An 18,726-nucleotide genomic window follows, 5' to 3' on the forward strand; every position below is an offset into this window, starting at 1 on the left:
TTGAGTGGCCTTTTGAATCAGAAACAGCCCCCCCGGACCTTAGAGCCAACATAAGCAGGAGACCCCAACTGCAGCAGATAGATAGGCACTACACAAACAAACACAGGCAGAGTAGCTGCTCGGCCAGAGTGAGTAAACGGTGTCAGAAATGAAATGGGAGGGGGGTTCAGGCAGAGACCAGGTGCACTTTTATTGACCATCAGCACAATGTGTGAATTTTTCCTTCCTCCATGCATCACATTGGAGTCTGAGTCTGTTGTGTGTGTGAGCACGTGTGGCTTAATCCATATCACCCCTCAGCCAGCCCTTTGAAACCAGACACTGAAATAACCACAGACCTGGCACGCCACCATTCAGTAAATATTCACTACTCTTTCAGCAGTTTCATGCAAAAAGTTTGTGGAGCTCTATAAGTCAAAACTAACTGCGATTATTTTCTACTCTTTTTCTCAATCTGGAAACAGTCTGAATATGGATTTAGTAGATTTGGTGCTGCAGATGACTGTAGGTGATTTTCCTTGTGAATTTGAGGTTTTGTACAAATATCCAAACGCCACTGAGACTCAGTTGTGATGTGATCTGCTCCTTCTGCATAGTGATGTTACCGCACACGCTAAAATCTCTTTCATCTTTCTTGGCATGTCTGTGTGCATAACTGTGTTTGAAATCTGACAGCTTTAAGCTTTTCTATTGAGATGTTTTCTTCTATTGGAAGTCTTCTTGGAAGGAAATTCAAGCTGCTTTAGACAATCCCATTTAAATGGGGCATAAAGTGTCAACTACTGCTACTACTACAACAACATTATATCTGGCCAACATGAGGATCATTGTCTGGTTGGATCATCTTGTGACATGTTTGGGCACTTGTCTGGGTATTGACTGGTTTCATGTTGCTCTGTGACATTACAGCAGTGAGCATGGTGGGTTGTCTGGAGTCAACAGACTGTAAGGTCATCTGAATGACTCCTCTGTAGCTGGTAAATGCTTTCGAAGTCTTTGGGGAATCAGTGATTGAAACGGTGGTGTTGCCAGTGCTGGGATTTGGGACGGAAGTGTCTGAAGCGTGCCCCTGTAAGAACTGGGATCATATGAACCACAACATGTGCATCTCATTGAAGGATCAAAGAGAAGACATCCCACCTCCCTCAACCCCTTGAACCTTCTCCCCCTTTTTTCCTTCACCTTTCTCCCCTTGTAAGTGCTCCCTTCATTTTAAACTAGTTTTTCTCCTCTTCTGGAGTACAAAGGAGCTCCCCCGTCTGTCTGAAATAGTCTGTCTTGTAGGATTCACTCCCTCTGGCTTTCAGGATTTCTCTCTGTAACCTCCATGTAAACACACTCACATACCTTGTGGCATGTTGAGCTCCCTATTATCCAGGAGCTCAAACCACACCAGCATCCCTCTTTATACCCATCTCACTCCATGTGTCTCCACCCTCAAAGCCAAGGACCGAGTTTCTGAACCTGAAGTTTTTGGTTTTTTAGGAAAGAGCCATTCAACATTATCAGAATAGTTAATGTAAAGGACAATCTGTCAGGACAAAGAATAACATTTGTTTGACTTTTTTCTGTCATGAACCGCCCATGTTCTCTGTTGTATCTTGTATTTAAGCATTTGTTATATTGGACCTATTCATTACGGACCTTAACATGCTGATTTTCTGCTTATCAAAGGCTGGAAATGTCAACTAATTATGGCTGTGTTATATTTAAACCCAAACCCTAACTTTTTTTTACTACAGCTGCCTAAAAAAAGATTAATGAAGGCATGAACTGTTTGTAATTCAGTCTTGATAACTTTCAATAAAATAAAAAGTCACAAATATTTCATCCCTCATGCCTGTGCTCCCATTTATAATTCCTAATTTAGGGGTGCTCACAATAAATCTACAGTGATATTTCTTAAGATTTAACCAAAATTGCTAAAATATAGAGTGTTCAAAAACCTCTAACTGGCAGGAAACCACATGCTCATTTACTGTTGCTCTGTGTGAGGTGGTTTTAATTACAGGTGTCTATCTTATCATGTGTCTGTTTCTGTGTGTGTGTGTGTGTGTGTGTGTGTGTGTATGTGTATGTGTGTGTGGGTGGGTGTGTGTGAGTGCATATGATCTTCAAAGGTTAATAGGGCACAGAGCATGGATGCCCATTACTGACTGCTTTATGGAGCTGGCCTTAGTGTTTAGGCACCATACAGCTAATGACTTCCTTATTTTTACTGTTGGAAAACCTCTTCCAGCTTCTTTTTAGAGTCCTGGTCATTGAAAAGAAACAAGAAAAACATCCGGTAGCTTTAGCAGATTAACAGGTTGCCACAGGCAACTCTTTATGGGGTGACACACACTGGCAGTGCGTTTTCAAACCTCTTTGTGAGTATCCATAGTGTTTGTTTTTACAGTTTTTTTTTAATGAAACATTTTGACAAAGGACACAGGAAACAGGTTTTTTTTTTGTTTTTTTGTTTTTTTTTTTACAGCAGGTGGATCCCAGTACTCAAAGCCTTCCATAAAATATCTGTACAAAGGAATGGGGTCACACTTGCCTCTAGGGGATATTTTTAAGAATCACTGATGTAAAAACAGAAACCGAAGAGACACCAAGGGCCGGAGAGCCAAAAGCATTTGTTTATCTTAAAATAACCATTACATAAGAATATCTGTGTTGCTCAGGGTGACCACATTTTTTCCAGCTAAATTAATCAAATCAATTTCCCATAAAATCTGGAGCCCTCCAAGGTCAAAATAATGTTTACTCTTGGAAGTCAACTGTACTTTCAGTTGACTTCAAGCTCCCAAATGGCTCACGTACTGTTACCCATTGTGCACGTCCACCTGCTGGACTAGACTGGGCTTTCTTTAGCTGTAAACAAATCTAAGTGTCCGTCACTGTCTTCATGCACTTAATGCTGAGCTGCTTCACAGTATTTCTAGTGTGCGCTTCCTGTAAACTCTACTCGTGTTTCCCTCAGAGATGACATTATCATAGCGCATCTGAGTGTGTGTATGTGCACATGTATTCCTTCAAAAGAGGTTGTTCAACCAGAGGATAAGTTGACCTGGAACTGTCTGTTTCCTTGAGGCGTCAGGGGAAAGAACAGAAACTTAACTCTCTTCTTGCTGGCAGAGAAGCTGGGGAAACTGCTGTGGAAGCCCACTTTAGCTTCTGATTAGATATTGAATAGATGGCACATAATATTTAAACTGGAGGTCCCTTCCCTGACTTACTGATGCAGCATCAGTTGGCTCACCTGCAAAGGGCTGGTAAATTAAAACACCTGAAAAGAATAATATATACCAACTGAACAGGATGTTATCTTTTCATTGCAGTGCTACAATTTGTTGTACTGGTGTTTAGTATTTATTTTGGCTCAGGCTGAGTGTGATTCTCTTTTGTTTATCACAGAAGGTACATGAGTAAGTTGATGCTTGTGTTTACTTGGTTTCCCTTCCATCCGCAGTTAAAGTCAAGTTTAGACCAGTGTAAGTAAATGCCCTCAGTGTCCTTGCTCTTCCACTCCACCTGTTAACCACTGTAGACTGCCAGCCGCCCGTTTGTGATATTTATGTTTATGAGGAATGTGACATATTTTAGGAGCACCCTGGGGGAGGAGGAACGTGTTTAACCTTTGATGATGTATTGGATCAAATTACAAAACACACACTGAGGACATTTAAAATTTGGTGTTTAAACGATGTGACCTTGTAACCAGTGAGGGGCACAGTGTAACATCTCATTTAAGCAGTTATGAGGTCTCGAGAGGCGTCGCATGACATTGAGACTGTTTATGGGTAATGAAGTAGACAATAGAGTATATTTCAGGCGATGTCAAAGTTAAAGAGCACCAGAAGTAGTGTAGTTTTCTTGTCATTTTGGTCCTAAGACAACAGAGAGAAACTCCGTAGGCGGACAGTGAGATGTAGCTCTGAGGCCATGTTTATCTAAAATGACACTTGTGGCCTTTTCCACTTGCCACTTTGGTTATGACTTTGTTTTCACTGGGAAAGCTACAGCACGAGTGGGTTGAGAAAAAGACATCGTGGCATTGCATAACATCCAAAGACAATGCGTACCATTCCCCCGGTGCTTTAAAGAAAGCAAACCTCACACAAACATATGGGGAGGAATTCCTGCGTGGCACGAAGACGCTTAAATACATTTCTGTCACCATAAAACACAGAGTCATAGTTAATAGCATGACGGAAGTTTGGCATGTCTAAAAGTATATTTCTGAAGCCTGTCAGAAGCTGTTAATCTCTTGCTGGATTTAGGCAAGTTTTTGAGTGATTTACAACTAGTGCTTATTAGTGTTGGAGCTGCAGTACACCAATATTCTCTAAATAACTTTCTGTTTTCAGAGTTTGTGGAGACAAAAGTTTCCCCACTCTGAATGAGCAGTGTCTCTCTCGCATCGCTGCCCAGTTTCCCTGGGAGGTGTGCCAAAAGGGGTGCCCCCCTCTCTGCGGTATTAGCATTACAGGGAAATTATCGAAAGCTTGTGCATTGTCATCTTGCAAACATACCATTCTGCTCGAAGAGACACAGGTTTCTCAGTGCAGTTGCAGATAATGATGTCTCAGAATGTGCATGATGTGCGGTGACAGAAATGTATGATCTTTGCCATGTTTGGACTGTATGCTATATTTTTAGCTGCATTGTACTTTTTCCCATAAACACTGACGAATGACTACCTTGAATGAGTTGAGAAGGCGATTCGGGAGCCTTGTTTTTCTTTCTAATCAACTGCCTGATCCATCCAGAGTCAGAGTAAAGTGGGGCCTGGCGAGCAAGCTCTGGCTGCTGACTTAGGAGTCTTGCGCTCGCTGGTGTCTGGGCTATTAATAGAGCAAGCCTGAGAATTCAGACTAAGGTCAGCAATCAGATTCCTGCTCCCAACTAGTAGAAGGGAACAAGAAGGAAAAGTCCCTCCCAGAAATTATGCATTTTTCACATTGCTATTCATGTATGTAAACTTCCCCTCATGCAGGATGTCTATACTGTGAGCTGAAGGTATCTACTCTTGCTGCAGCAGGTTTCCCTTCAGAAGGTGCCAATTGTTGTGTCCTGCTGTCTACATCTGGTCACTGCTTTAAGCTTTTTATATGATTCACACAGTGTAAAGTACTTTATCCATTGGACATGTCCTCAGCATCTCAACTACATTACAGTACACTTTTTAAATTTATGAGGTGAAACATTTTTAGCCTGTGTGCTGGAAATGTGCTTCACTGTAGCTGTTATACTGTGGACATTTCAAAGTGGGAGAAATGTCCCTCCTACGTGTCCTCCTTCATTGCTTTAGCATGAGTTTGCTTTCAAGAAGTAAGCAAATGACTGATGTAAACAAGTGGCAGGCGTCTGTGTTTTGGTTGTGTGTGTTGCAGGTGCACTCCATTAACTCTGTCAGCCTTATTAATGAACATAATGGATGAACACTAGTGGCTTATCTGAGGGCATCTGTGTTTATGGTAAATTAAGTTGACAGCATGACTACCACTTCCTAACAAACACCACTGGAAAGGAAGGAAATTTCTTGAAAAAAGTTAGATCAGCCCTGCGCCAGTGCTATTAGATATCACTCCCAGTTGGCATTTGGCCTAATGTTCTCCTCTGTGAATATCTGTAAGCTGAAGCTGATGATTCATTACATTTTCTATTATGTGGAAATGCTGTGCACATTCACCTTAAGTCCTTTCACCTTCTGGAAAAACGTATCTGGTAAATGTCCGTTTCTTTCAACAGTGGATATAAAAGCGTTCACAGACACCATCACATTCTTGTAATTCTACTGGCCACATGTGACATTAGTGTTTAGATAGCATTTCATTTATTTCTCCTCTAAAACAGCTGTGGTCGTCTTTACATTACAGATGTGGGTGACAGGATTATTGTTATTAGCACAGCACAGCTGCTGGCTAGACGATGGCAGCTTTGTCAGCAATCTGTCCACTCACACACGGATAGATAAATAGACACACAAGCGTCAGTGAATATAAACACAGTCACACACATCTGGGGTTTACATGTTAACTCAGCTATCACACACTAATTTAAACAAATACCAACACAGGACTGCTTATTCCTCAGTCACAGATGGTCTGCATGAACCCAATATAGCCCAGACAAGATTAATGTCACTGACTGTCCACCCAGTCTGTCCATCATGACCCACACAGATTACAATCCACTCCAAATCTACACAGCTGAAGCATTAAATACTGCATGAGTGTCACTTTGACAGTAGTTAACCTTTGAGACTATTATCTGAGCGTTTGTTGTCCATTAGTTTAGTGTATGACTGTGTATCAGTGACAGCAATCCATTCTGTTCTTGAGTGTGTGCTTCCGTCACTTTGTGTAACATAAATCTGCTATTTTTGGTTTATGGAGATTATACTATGAACATCTGGCCAAATGGCTTTTTGAGTGCCACAGTGAGTGCCTCTGCAGCAGATGCAGTAACAGAATGCCAGAGGATGCCTTTTGCTATGCACAGTTAACCCATTTTTATGGTTATCATAGCCATATTGAACTTTTTCTAATTGAACAGAGTTGAATGAAAAGCAGGAATGTGAACTTTATGCAGGCACTTCACAGACAAGCTGATTATTTTTGTCCTTTTGGGGTCATGCCTCCAAAGGATAGAGTGAACAGAGCCAATGAAAAAAAGCAAAAACAGCCCTCATGGATAGTTATGAGATGTTATTTGATTCTGGGCCTCTGATCTCTGGATCTTTGTGCATCAGTCTCTGCTGCGCTCAAAGCTTTTTCACTCCCCCTCTTCCTATCTTCCTGTCACTGTTGTTAATTCCCCCAAACTTGCCCTTCACCCGCATCCTTCTCTCCACATCACTGTCATGTTGTGCCATGGTGGCTTGGTCCCTGCTGTTCCCAGCAGCCATGAAGACCCCAAGGCTGTTAAACAGTGGAGCTCATCACTCCAGTCAGCTTGACTCACAGAACAGAGTGTTTCTGACTGCAGCTCCCTTAAAAACAGGCTTCTTACAGTCCCAGACGAGTTGAAAATGTCTCACCGGGAGATGCTGCCTCATTTATCATTACCTCGGTGCCAACTGACAAGTTATTTATCTCCCAGGTTAAAATTCACTTTCTCACCAAACTTGCCAGGTTTGCATGTTTGGCCTTTGGCTGCAAAATAAAAGCAAAGAAAGTTTACCTCCAACTGAGGAAATGAGAGTAAACTGCACAGAAGTAGACTAATTGAACTTAGTATTAAAAAAAATCTGAATGTTTTTTCCCAATCATTATCAGAAGAAATAGATTTTCACAACAAATACATTTTTAAGAGTCTCAGTAGTTTATCATATTTATCCATGCATTCTCAGGTATTTCCTGCCTTTTACTACACTAAATCCTACATCTACTCAGCTGTACACAGAACCTCTCTGGTGCTACAATGACCCACTTTTAAGAATGAGGGAAACTTAAATTGTTTTCTGCTTTTGACTGTTTTTTTCCACAGACACATGCCATGACAGTTATTGACTTAGCACTGGCGGGCAATGAGCACATAGTATAACGCTAGCTACTGTCCGACATTTATTGCTCAAGTGTTCTCACATCTGCAAAAATCCCAGTTTAAAACTCAGTGTCTCAGTATATTTCCGTCTGCTCAAATCAAAATGTTGATGCTGAAACACAGTATTTCCAAATTAAAAGTTGGCAGCTTTAATGGGACACCAGTTGAGCAACCACTTAGACTTTAATATTTGTTCTTGCACTTGAATCCTCGCACTAGAGTGCTGCAGCAGACAGTGTTATACATGTTAACAACACTAATGAATATAAAATAGCAACACAAATGAACTATATGACAATATCATCATCGTCACAATGTGCAATTTATAATTCAGTTCCATTTGCTGGCCCTGAGTTCTGGGTTAAACCTCACACTGTGTGAGACCCTGCAGGATGCCAGGTGTTTCACTGAGCCTGAGCCATTTCCTTCTGACACTCTTTCTGCACCTCGTTCACTTGAGGTGTGAGTGCTGATGACGCACGCCATGTGTTATACAAAATTTCATGCTCTTTGATTTAGATTCAAGAATCGTGCAGCTCGTTCCAGAAATCTGCAGCAGTTTTCTTCTCACAACTTGGATGTGCACTTTTCTTTGGTTCACAGATAATTGAACAGGAATGCTTGGTAGAAATGGTGACAGTGAATATATTTGCAAAACTGAGGTTACAAAAATGAACGTAATCAGCAAAAGAGAAAAAAGTTCCAGCCCACCCGTCACTGTATTTTACCTACAAGTCAAATGACAAGTTGGAACTTAGAGGAAGCGCTAACTTCTGACACTGCACCATCAAAGGCTGTCAGACTCATCCATAGCTACTGTTCTGTTCATGTGTAAGTGAAGGGAGCAGGCTATGCACAGCTTAAATAAATATTATCATGCCCCACTGGATGTACCCAAACACACTCTAGCCAGGGCAGGAGTTACCTAAACAAACTGGAGGTGACAGCCCTCCTCCACAGATTTGAATCCATTGTGGTAAATCTGAACTTGTAAAAGTTGGTAGCAGTGATCCCACAGTAGTAATCCTGGGTTTATTATTTGCTTTCAGTAAACCATAAAAATGTGTACTGTGATTATGAGATGAATTATTTGACAGAAGTGCTAAAAAGTACAAAGGTGTAGATAATATGGATGTCCATTGTATTTAATCATGTTTTACAGCTGGGAACAAAAGCAGCCTTCTCAAACTGATTTGTAAGTTGTAATTCATGCCATGAAGAACATGAGTTGTTACATGAGTTGAGTGGTTACAGAGGGCCTGGGGTCTACACAACCCCAAACACAACATTAGGATTAAATGATTATCCCAAACATGTGAGAACATGTTTTCTGTTATATATATATTTTAAGATAAAGATTAATAGAGTTTAGTGACCCTAGTTCTCTGAAAGTTAAGCCACAGTTGTGCCCTGTGTTTGATATTCCAGCTCCCACCTGTTTTCTGCTTAAGGTTTGTCAGTAAGCCTGGACTACACAGAGCTTTTCTTTCCCCCCACTGTTAGACCCTCACACTCAAGCAGTTCTCTCCCTGTTCTCCTTTTCCACTATCGCAGCCCCTTTGCAGTAGCACTAGCCAGTCAAGCCCAGGATGCAGAGTGTGTCTGTCTGTGTGCAGCATTACGTTATTAATGTCAGGCTGTAAGATCACGTAGCTCTGCTGGAGCTGGAGGCGCAAAAGGTTTTGTCTGTGCAGACCTGGAGCAGCTCGCGGTCGGTCGCTGTCCTCTACTGGGTTGTGTGTGTGTGTCTTAGCCATCTGCAGAATGGTAAGTGCAGCGTGACATCTGCATTGTGATGAGATGTGAGTTCGGCTAAATGGCACAGACCGTCTATCACAGGCAACCACTCCTGTGCAGACTGATGATGTTTGCATCAGTCAGCCTTTTGTTTTGACAATGATATTTACAGTCTGATGCTCTGACCATGTGTTTATCTTAGTTTCACCCAGCCCTGTGTCCTCTGGACCAGTCAGGAGTCCTTCATAGGAAAGCTGTGCTTTTAATAATGACTGTCTGGACTGTCTACTCTATCTGCAATGTGCATGCCTTGTGTTTGATTATTTCCCGGTGGCAGTGTTACTGAGGCAAAAAGATGTATGTTAGTGAATGCTAGGGCTTTTTCATCTGTATGGGACTGCTCCTGGCAGGCAGACGTTCCTATAGTTTCATTCCAGCTGTACAGTATGTAAGGGAAATCAACCATGTAGCCGATGAGTATGAATCCCATATGTAGGGGTGCATGCTGATTGCACATTAGTTAGCACAACGTATGTTCAAGCTGCATGTGCTAAAGTCACTGGCATCACAAATGAGTCAGTTGGCAAGGCATCCCATTTGTGTGTGTGTGGGTACTTGTGTTGAGGTTTCCAAGCCTTTTTTCTGTGTGCGTGTGTGCACTTGTACTTACTACCTAGTGAACCAAGGACACTTTTGTGGACAGTTTTGGAAAAGTGCAGACATTTTGGCCAATCCTCATGACTTCAAAGGGCTGTTTGAAGGTTAAGACTTGGTGTTAAGGAATTAAGGTTAGAATCAGGTTTTGGTTTGGGTTAGGGTTAGGCATTTAGATGTGATGGTTAAGGTTTGGGTAACTGCTGAGGCAATGCATGATGTCCATGAGAGCTGTCATAACGATAGGAGTACACGCATGTGTGTGTGTGGGTGGGTATGTGTGCATGTGTGTCACTCTTGGTGTGTTTGGGCATCAAGATTAGAGAAACGCATTACATCCGGGGGGTGGAGAACAGATGGAAAGAGAAGCAGGAAAGGGACAATTATGTGTAGTTCATGTTTGAGCCCAGGCCAGTCAGGCACCACCCCAGAAGTCGCCAACACCATCTGTTGAGGGTACAAGTCAAGGATTGATGCATATCTCTAAATCATTATGAAGAATTATCAGAAATCATTTACTAAATGTCACCTAAATGTAAATATAAAATAATAATACTTTCTTAACCCACTTGCAGACGTCAGACTGATCTGGCTAAAGATGGCTTAACACATAGGAGAGCAGTGACATGGTGGGAAATCAGCTTTAGTTGGCTCATTCACAGTTGAAGCCCAGATTTAACAGCCATGTTCCTCGAGCACAGCTTGGCTGTTAAACAACCTCAAACCTTTATAACAGCTCTTAGCCCTGGTGTATAGAGAGATTTTTGAACTGCTAACCTGCTTATTAGCTTCATAATCCTGAGTGCACAGGGACTCCTCGTGTGGTGTCTGCAGTGTCAGTCACAGGTTCTTGTACACTCAGTTTGGGGGCCGCTGCTCGTCACTCAGTGATGCTGTTAGGGGTATAACAGTCTTTGACATATGAGATAAACAGTTCAATCACCATTGAGATGGCTCCAAATGCTCCAAGGAATTTCCAAGTATATATATATATTTTTTTTTTTTTTTGTACAAAAAATCCATTTAAAATACTCCATTTATATTAGCAGTACCTTTTCACAACGTCTCGACGAAAGAAAGATTACCTTTGTCCAGAAGGAAGTGTTTGCATCATGAAGGCCACCTATTTCACATGACTGCTGAAAAGCAGGCTCTTGGATGTTGGTCAGTCCCTTTCTTCCCTAAATTACAGTGATCCAGTTGAAACATCATAATTGTTTATTTGGGAAAGAAATGTTAACCTGTTGTATATTTATCTCCTTAGATACCTACAGACCAAATGTAGATTGGTGGTAGATTTCTAAAATGGTGCTTTCTTTGGAAAGGAGTTGGTACTGAGGATTATTCCCACACACACTCAAGTATTTTTCTCCTTTATAATTTAACACTTTCAAATATCTGACTTGTTCTCACTTGAAGTAACACTTTCACTGTATAGCGATGGTGAGAACTATTGTGTAATGGCTGTACCAAGAGTGTACATGTACACTGACCATCTGACCGCCTGTTGTGTGTAGCCACGTGTCTGTGCGTGTGTTATCTTGTGCTATGTGATCAAATATAAATGACTGTTTGTGCAGTGATATGTTACCTCTCCTTTGGTCAGTATGTTACCAGAGAGCATTCTGGTATCAGAAACGTAATCTGTAATAATGTGCATTGTAAATCCTTCCACCTCCTCTCTTTCATTTATTACAGATGTGTGTGTGTGTGTGTGTGTGTGTGTGTGTGTGTGTGTGTGTTGCAGGAACATTATGAAATGAAAACGTGTGCAGTGATACAGTATGTGATTCTACATTTTTGCTGACAAGCAAATTTTATCAATGTCAGCTCAGCATAGTAAATCCTGTGTGCCCCAGTGGCAGAGCCAGGACAAATGTTAGACATGAATAAGACCTAAATTAAATACCAGATAAAAACCAGGTCTGTCCTATACTGTAGTATGTTGCATTTAAACACAATGGCTATCCACACTACACTAATTAATCAAAAACTTTCACTCATGAGCTGAATCTGCTCTCTAGAATGACATTATAAGATAATGTGCTAATGGAAATGGCCTCAGGAGGCCTGTGGTGTGGTAAAGGGTCAAGACAAGGGAAACCAGGTGGACTTGTTTGATCTTTTGACACTACACCTTCTCTTCTACGCAGAAGAAATGTTAACCTTTCAGAAACCTTTTTCATGCAGTAGCTTCTAAATGGTTAAAGGACTGCTGTTATCCAAAGCACTGTACAATTTGCCTGTCATTCATCCCAACACCAGTGTCATGTGAGTTACCATGCAAGACACTGGCCTAACCATCAGGAGCAATTTGGGGTTCAGTGTTTTGCTCAAGGACACCTTAACATGTGGACAGGAGGAGTCGGGAATTGAACCACCACCCTGTGATTAGTGAGCGATGTGCTCTTCCTGCTGAGCCGCATTTCTTGGCAGAGGGGTTGTTCAAGGTGCTGCTTCTAGTTGCAGAAATGCAGACCAGTTACATAGATGCTGGGATACAATTTCAAAGGAACAGTGTGTAAGATTTAGGAGGACATATTGGCAGAATATGGACTATAATATTTATTTCCATTAGTGTATAATAACCTGGAAATAAGAATCATGTTTTTGTTACTTTAGAATTAGCTCTTTATATCTACAGAGGGAGCAAATCCTTTTCCATAGAGTCCACCATGTTGCATTTCCATGTTTCTATAGTAGCCCAGAATGGATAAACCAAACACTGGCTTCGAGGCCTTTCGAGTTTCACGTTTTTAGCAGCCACAGCAGGGTCTCCTGCAGGCTTGGAAAGGGAGGGGTGAGGTGAGCAGTATTCAGTTGGTTGCAATGTGCAGCCTCACAGCTAGATGCCAATAAATCCTACATACTGGTCCTTAAAAGTATATTCACAGTTTTGGTTGTGCATTAAATTCTGCTTTTTGTGACAGACCTCTGAGGTCAATTTGAGGTGTAATTCTGACAATACGAGCACATGTTTGCATTTTAAGACATTCAACAAAGCTTTGGGAGATCAAGTTCAAATTTGACAAAATGGTGCTGCGAATGTAGTCGTAAAGCTGCAAGTTTCTAAACTTCACAGATTATCTCCCAGGCATATGTTTGGATTGTAGTGCAAACTTATCCTTTAGTCAAACTTTTTTCTGCATGTTACACATGATGTAATGAACAGTCAACCTCCAACACTGCCTGCCCTGGGGGCTGCCGACTGCAGTTTCTTAATCTACTGTTGCAAGAGTAATGAATCTGAGAATAATTTAGCTACTTTGTGTTTGTTTCCACTCAATTGGCACCTTTTGGCAAGACAGGAAAAGTAGTGCAGACACTGATGTAATTTCTCTTATTGAATCTGTTTGAGACACAATGCCAACAGTGTTTCAGCAGCACTTACTTTAGCCTTCACCCTCTTCAGTAGCATTGCGATAAGGCCGAGCTGGAGCCAACAATCACACAAGGTGGTTTTGTGTTCATGTAATGTGGGAGTTAGATGGGCTGGAATTCAGTGTTGTAGAAGCAAGGCCACACAACAACCCACTGACTTCCTTTCACCAGAGCAAACAGAGTTCACCACCCAGCAGATGTTGGGATTGTTTTGTCTGCCGTCGCCTTTTGCCTCACAGGTGTTTTCTCCTCTCTGTTTGGGTGCGACACACCAACCCTAATATTAACAGCACGTTTCTAGACTGGATCCAAGTCATACAATTTGTTCAGTGGTTTATTCGTGATTCAACAACAGTCCGTTCCGCTCTCTGGAATTCAGTGGAAACCAATAGACATAATAATTTCTGGTTTCAGTTTGAATAATGGCTGAGAATAAACAGTCTTTCAGATGTCCATATCTCTGCCAAAGGTGGTGGAATAAAATGTAATGACTGAGTTCAGGGGAAACCAGACCCTTTATTGTGGCTTCTGAAGTGTAATTTCAGCACTTTGTGTCAGATGCTTTTGATAAGAACTAAGTATGCTTGCTATTTTAAACAATTCTTGCTTAATTTATCCACGTTATATTATACCACTATGCGTCTGTTAATGATGCAGTTCAGTCCTCTCAAACTGTTGGAAAAGATTACCGACAGAACAGTGCAAACACCCTAAAACTGAGAATGCAGTTCATGTGGCCATAATTGCCTTATTTTCCGCTGTTGTCCCCTCTGACTCTTTGTGCATTTGTTTTGTAGCTCTCTCAAGAGTTATCAGGAAAATCTAAAATGCTGAAATACTCTTTAAACAGATTTTGGGCTAGCTGGTTGTTGCAGGTAGAGATGGTGTGAGTCCATGTAGATCAGTGTACATACAAGCCACAGGTGACAGCCCCTGACCATAGACAGCACATACATCCAGCATGTCAATATACTGTAAACACCAACTATGTCCCTCCAAGTCTACTGTTGAATGTCATATAGGGTCTGATTAAATTGAACAATGGAATTCCTTGCTTGAAATCTGGAAATGCCTCTCCCTTTCTTTAAGCCATCCAGCGGAACCCTCCCTCCCCCCAGAGCCACATGAGCCTTTGTTGCACCATTGCCACCTTTTTAAGGGGGGAAAAAACAAAGTGACCAAATGCTTTAGCTGCTTTCCAACAGGAATCTCTCTGTGTCAGATAAAGGGCCTTAATTGAATGGAGGAGGAAGTCTAGGAAGTGTAAGTTCAGCAAATCCAGCGTCTCCTCATTCCTCGCTATTGTGAAATAATATTTATGTTCCTGCAGCGGTGGTGGATATCTGCTTCAGAAGGCGTCAGTGTCCACTGCATGTTACTGTGCCATGAAGACATTTCATCCAGTTGCTCAGACCGCTCAGGAAATGTATATCCAATTCATATTTTCTGCATGTTCCCATCTGCCTCTAACTACACAGGTTTTCACCCTTAACTGGATTTTCCTCAAGTGTTTAAAACTGTCTGCTGTAGACAGTATCTCGACTGTTTGTGCTTGGGATGAAAATTGTCCTCATGTTCAGAGCTGGTTTGTATGGTATGCATCTGCCTGCAGTACAAAACCAATATTTGATTTACAAATATTTGCCGGATGATGCTCTCATCAGAGAGAACAACTTGCCATATGTGTTGGACATGGAACATAATCTAGGGTTTTGTTTAAGGGCTGAATTGTATGTGTAATCTTATTGGGACAATATGATGATATAAATGAGCAAACTGAAACCAAAAGCTAACAAAATAAAGGGAAACATTTTGTTTTACACATGTGATGAGAGTGTTTTTCTGATTTAATGCATAACGGCACACACTTCATTATAAGAAACATCAGTTAGATAATTTTAAGGTACCTTTTTCATTTCAAAAGTTTTTGTTTTTTTTTAACTGCTTTTCTGCTACTAAAAATCAAAATGACACATACACATACAATACTATGCATGATACACAAATGAAGATGTGAATTTTTTCCAGTCATGAGCAGCAGGTGGCACTGCCCTGCCTCCACTGTCTGTCCCCATGGGGCGCAGAGCCAACACTGCATCCTCTGCAATAAGTAAATGACATTTTGCACTTACACAGCTCCATACTCAAATAACACAGTCATGCTCTGTCCAGATGCAATTAGTAAATCAGACTTCTCTCTGGTTTGTTGGATGGGGTCTTGGACATTTTTGAATACCAGTGTTTGTTGGCGCTGATGCTGGTCTGTGTGCAGTAGCTTTTATCAAGGAATTTGTTCCAGCCCTGCTGGACCTGAGCCAGACGACCTCACAATGTAAACAGGGACAAAGAGACGTTTTAATTACAGCCGGGAATATGATCCTCACAGCACCATAGACTGCACTTTACTGTCATGTCTGGTGTGTCTGACCTTTGTGTGTGTGCAGGCCAACATATAATTCAATGCATGTATGTGTGTGCATGCGCGAACAGCCTGAGATTGTATATCTAAAGCCATCCATCCCTTGGGCACTGTCAGCCCTTTCAGACGGTCCATGATAATCACCCTCATGATGAGGGCCAGCCAGAGAGGATTAAAGTAGACCTGAAGTCATCTCCCTAGACACCATCTTTCCTTACAGGAAGTAACGTCTCCTGTCTGTTAGCCTACGTTTTTTTCAGCCCTATCCTGTACATGTGTCACATTAAAAGGAGATTTAGTGAGATTTGCCTACTGTGTGGTTTGTTAGACTGGCATGTCTGTTGACCTGATACTATTTGTGTTACTCTCTGTCTACTACTTATGGTAGTTATTACTGTTGTATAAGTTGGCACACTTCAGTGAGAGCTATTAAGATTGGGATCATGTTACGTTGAGTTCTTCCTCCCATAGGCAGAAAATGAATTCTCAGCTGAATTCTGCCTCTGTTTTTGCTCTCCCCTTCTTTCTCATGTTAAACTAAAATGCCGAAGATTAGATCCCAGCCCAAATACAAATTTCAAACTAGATCTCCATCTTGTGGTGCAGACAGTGCCAGGCTATGATAAGTCACAGTGTAAAAAGTCATACAGCATATAGCGTAGCCTCATTGAGCCCATTCACTTCTGTACAAAACCCAAAGCAACAACTTAATCACAAAATCTTAATTCCTTAAGAATGAGTGAGTATTACAAGTCTTGCAAAGCACAGAGATCTATCGAGATTAATGGAAAAGCTTTGTGCTGTGGCCCACTTAAGTGTGTGTGTGTGTGTGAGAGAGAGAGAGGGACAGAGAAAGTGTGTATTAGATAAAAAGATTATTTGTAGCATGTAGGCCACAAGTCACCACTCCTCCCATCATGGGCGCGCACACACACGCACACACACTGATTCCTCTTGTGCCACTCTGGCCCTGGTACTGCCAGCTGGGAGGTCTGACTTGGATGTGACGGCCATTGTAAGAAGTTATGTGGATACCGCTGTTGTCTGCCTTTGATCCCATGTCTTTGATTTTTAAAAACTGATTTAATAGATTTATGTTTCTTCATCTTAATTATTCTAGTTATAGCTAATTTCAATTATTTCTGAATCATCTGAAACACACCTACACTCTTTAATTATGCACACACGTTTGTGACAAAGATTTTGTTTGTGTGTGTGTGATTGTTTGTGTGTTAAATTCTCACATGTGGTTCTAAAAATGAGGGCACGGGAGGCTTGTAGCCAGGCGACAGGGCAGATGTTGTTGAGCTCCCCACAGAGCATCACCTCTCTTGCAGTCAGGACGGCTCTGCAGACGCAAGCTGCCGACACTTCAGCTGCAGATTGGACAGAACTCGAGAACAGGGTGGAGCTATAGAAGTGCTCCAGATGCAGAGTGGCAGAGACTGAAGGTGTACCTGTTTTAAAAGACTCCTCCAGTTCAAGTTGGAGGGAGGGGGGTTGGAAAAAAAACTGGATACCATCTGATTGGTGAGGCAGGGGAAATAGGTGTGCTTATGTAACACGGGGTGCCCTGAAACTAAAGAAGTGATACTCGTTCTGAGGAGCTCTCCAAGGCCTTTTTTTCCTGGTTTCTGTGTCTTCTCTGGCTGAAGGAATACTACTGGTTCTGAAGGGATAATATGGCAGCAAATGCAGAAACAAACAGTGACACAGAGGTATGTGCTTGTTGCTTTCCCTCTTGCTGACCCTGCAATTAAGTGTATCTCTCTGTGTGGGATTTGCTCTGTGTGTTTTCCTCCTAACCTTCCAACATAGTTGTCTGCGGCTGCAGGATTTCCCTGTGCATATACATGTGTCAGAGAATAGATTATCCACACAAGCTGGGACATTCACACGCATGTGACCAGACTATGATTTTGCACCAAGTCAGAACAATTTTTTTGCTAAGCTACTGAGAGGAGCGCAAATGTGTGTTTTCCACATGACTGCAAAACACAGTGGAGTTGATTAGGTTCTCAGCTTTTCCTTGTTGCCCATCTCTAAGATGTTAAAACACAGGTATATTGATCAGGTATGACAGCTTAATGCATTGAGTGTAGTGGGTGTCCTAGCCACTTAGTGTGCACTGTTGCTCAGACTGACAGGAATCCATCTGGGGCAGAGATGCCTGCACTAAGGTACTGACATCTTTTTATATTCTTCTGGCTTGAAGTAGATACACTGGTGAAGGACAGAGAACCTCTAAATCTTAATTGTGTTTTCTGTAGCACTGAATATGTGGAGTTTTGGTCACGTGGAAATTTGCATCAGCTCTATAACTGCAGGAGAGTGTGGTGAGAGGGAGGACTATTTCTGTCCCTCTCTCTCTCTCTCTCTCTGTACTGAGCCAGCTTCACACAGAGTCCTGCTATAACTATCCAAACAACCACAGCATTCACACAGAGCGCACATGGCTCACTTCACCACCTGCTACTGGCCTCGCCACAAGGGGAAACCTCACTGGTATTCAGCCTGTGAATTCCACAACATTCACTAAAGGGGAATAAACATAGAGCGTTGTTTCAGTGCCTTTGAATAGCCACATTTAGATTCATGCTTTTCTCGAGAAACACAGTCTGAAATTCAAGAGGAGCTTAAGACTACAGTGCATATAAATTGGAAACTGCGACCCCACTGTATGCTTCTCCCACACATCACCAGCATGCAGTTAAGTAAGCATTCCTGCCAACAAGGGCGAAGCCTGCCAAGCAAAGATGATTTTACATTCATTGAATAATAGCGCAGTGATTATTTTAGCTCGATTATAAACGAGTGTATTTCCTCCAGAGCTGATATCTACTGTCATCACGGATGGTCAAGAAGAACATGCTATATAGCTTCTGTATGACTTCTGGCAGCTTCTGATTGCATTTCCCATGTCATACAGGGAGAATTTGAAGTGGGCTTCCCCCTGAGAGCTGTGTTTCATGTAACAAATCATCATCCATCAGCGCTGT

At 41.8% G+C, this 18,726-nt stretch overlaps 1 protein-coding gene across 3 annotated transcripts in view; it reads left to right on the forward strand.

Moving 5' to 3' along the window:
* Nucleotides 1-18,726, forward strand: part of septin4b (septin 4b) — a 43,390-nt gene that overhangs the window by 10,372 nt on the left and 14,292 nt on the right. Inside the window, exon 1 of one of the 3 annotated variants that reach the window (XM_076734916.1) lies at nt 9,013-9,303. The exons of 1 other annotated variant lie outside the window; for it this stretch is intronic. In XM_076734916.1, the coding sequence (XP_076591031.1) occupies nt 9,301-9,303 (3 nt within the window). In that variant the 5' untranslated portion in view covers nt 9,013-9,300. Of the gene's footprint in view, nt 1-9,012; nt 9,304-16,708; nt 17,446-18,726 lie in introns of those variants that run through there. One more of the 3 variants, XM_076734915.1, reaches the window with a different exon arrangement.

Source organism: Chaetodon auriga, chromosome 7 (assembly GCF_051107435.1).
Source record: "Chaetodon auriga isolate fChaAug3 chromosome 7, fChaAug3.hap1, whole genome shotgun sequence".
NCBI classification, from domain to species: domain Eukaryota; kingdom Metazoa; phylum Chordata; class Actinopteri; order Chaetodontiformes; family Chaetodontidae; genus Chaetodon; species Chaetodon auriga.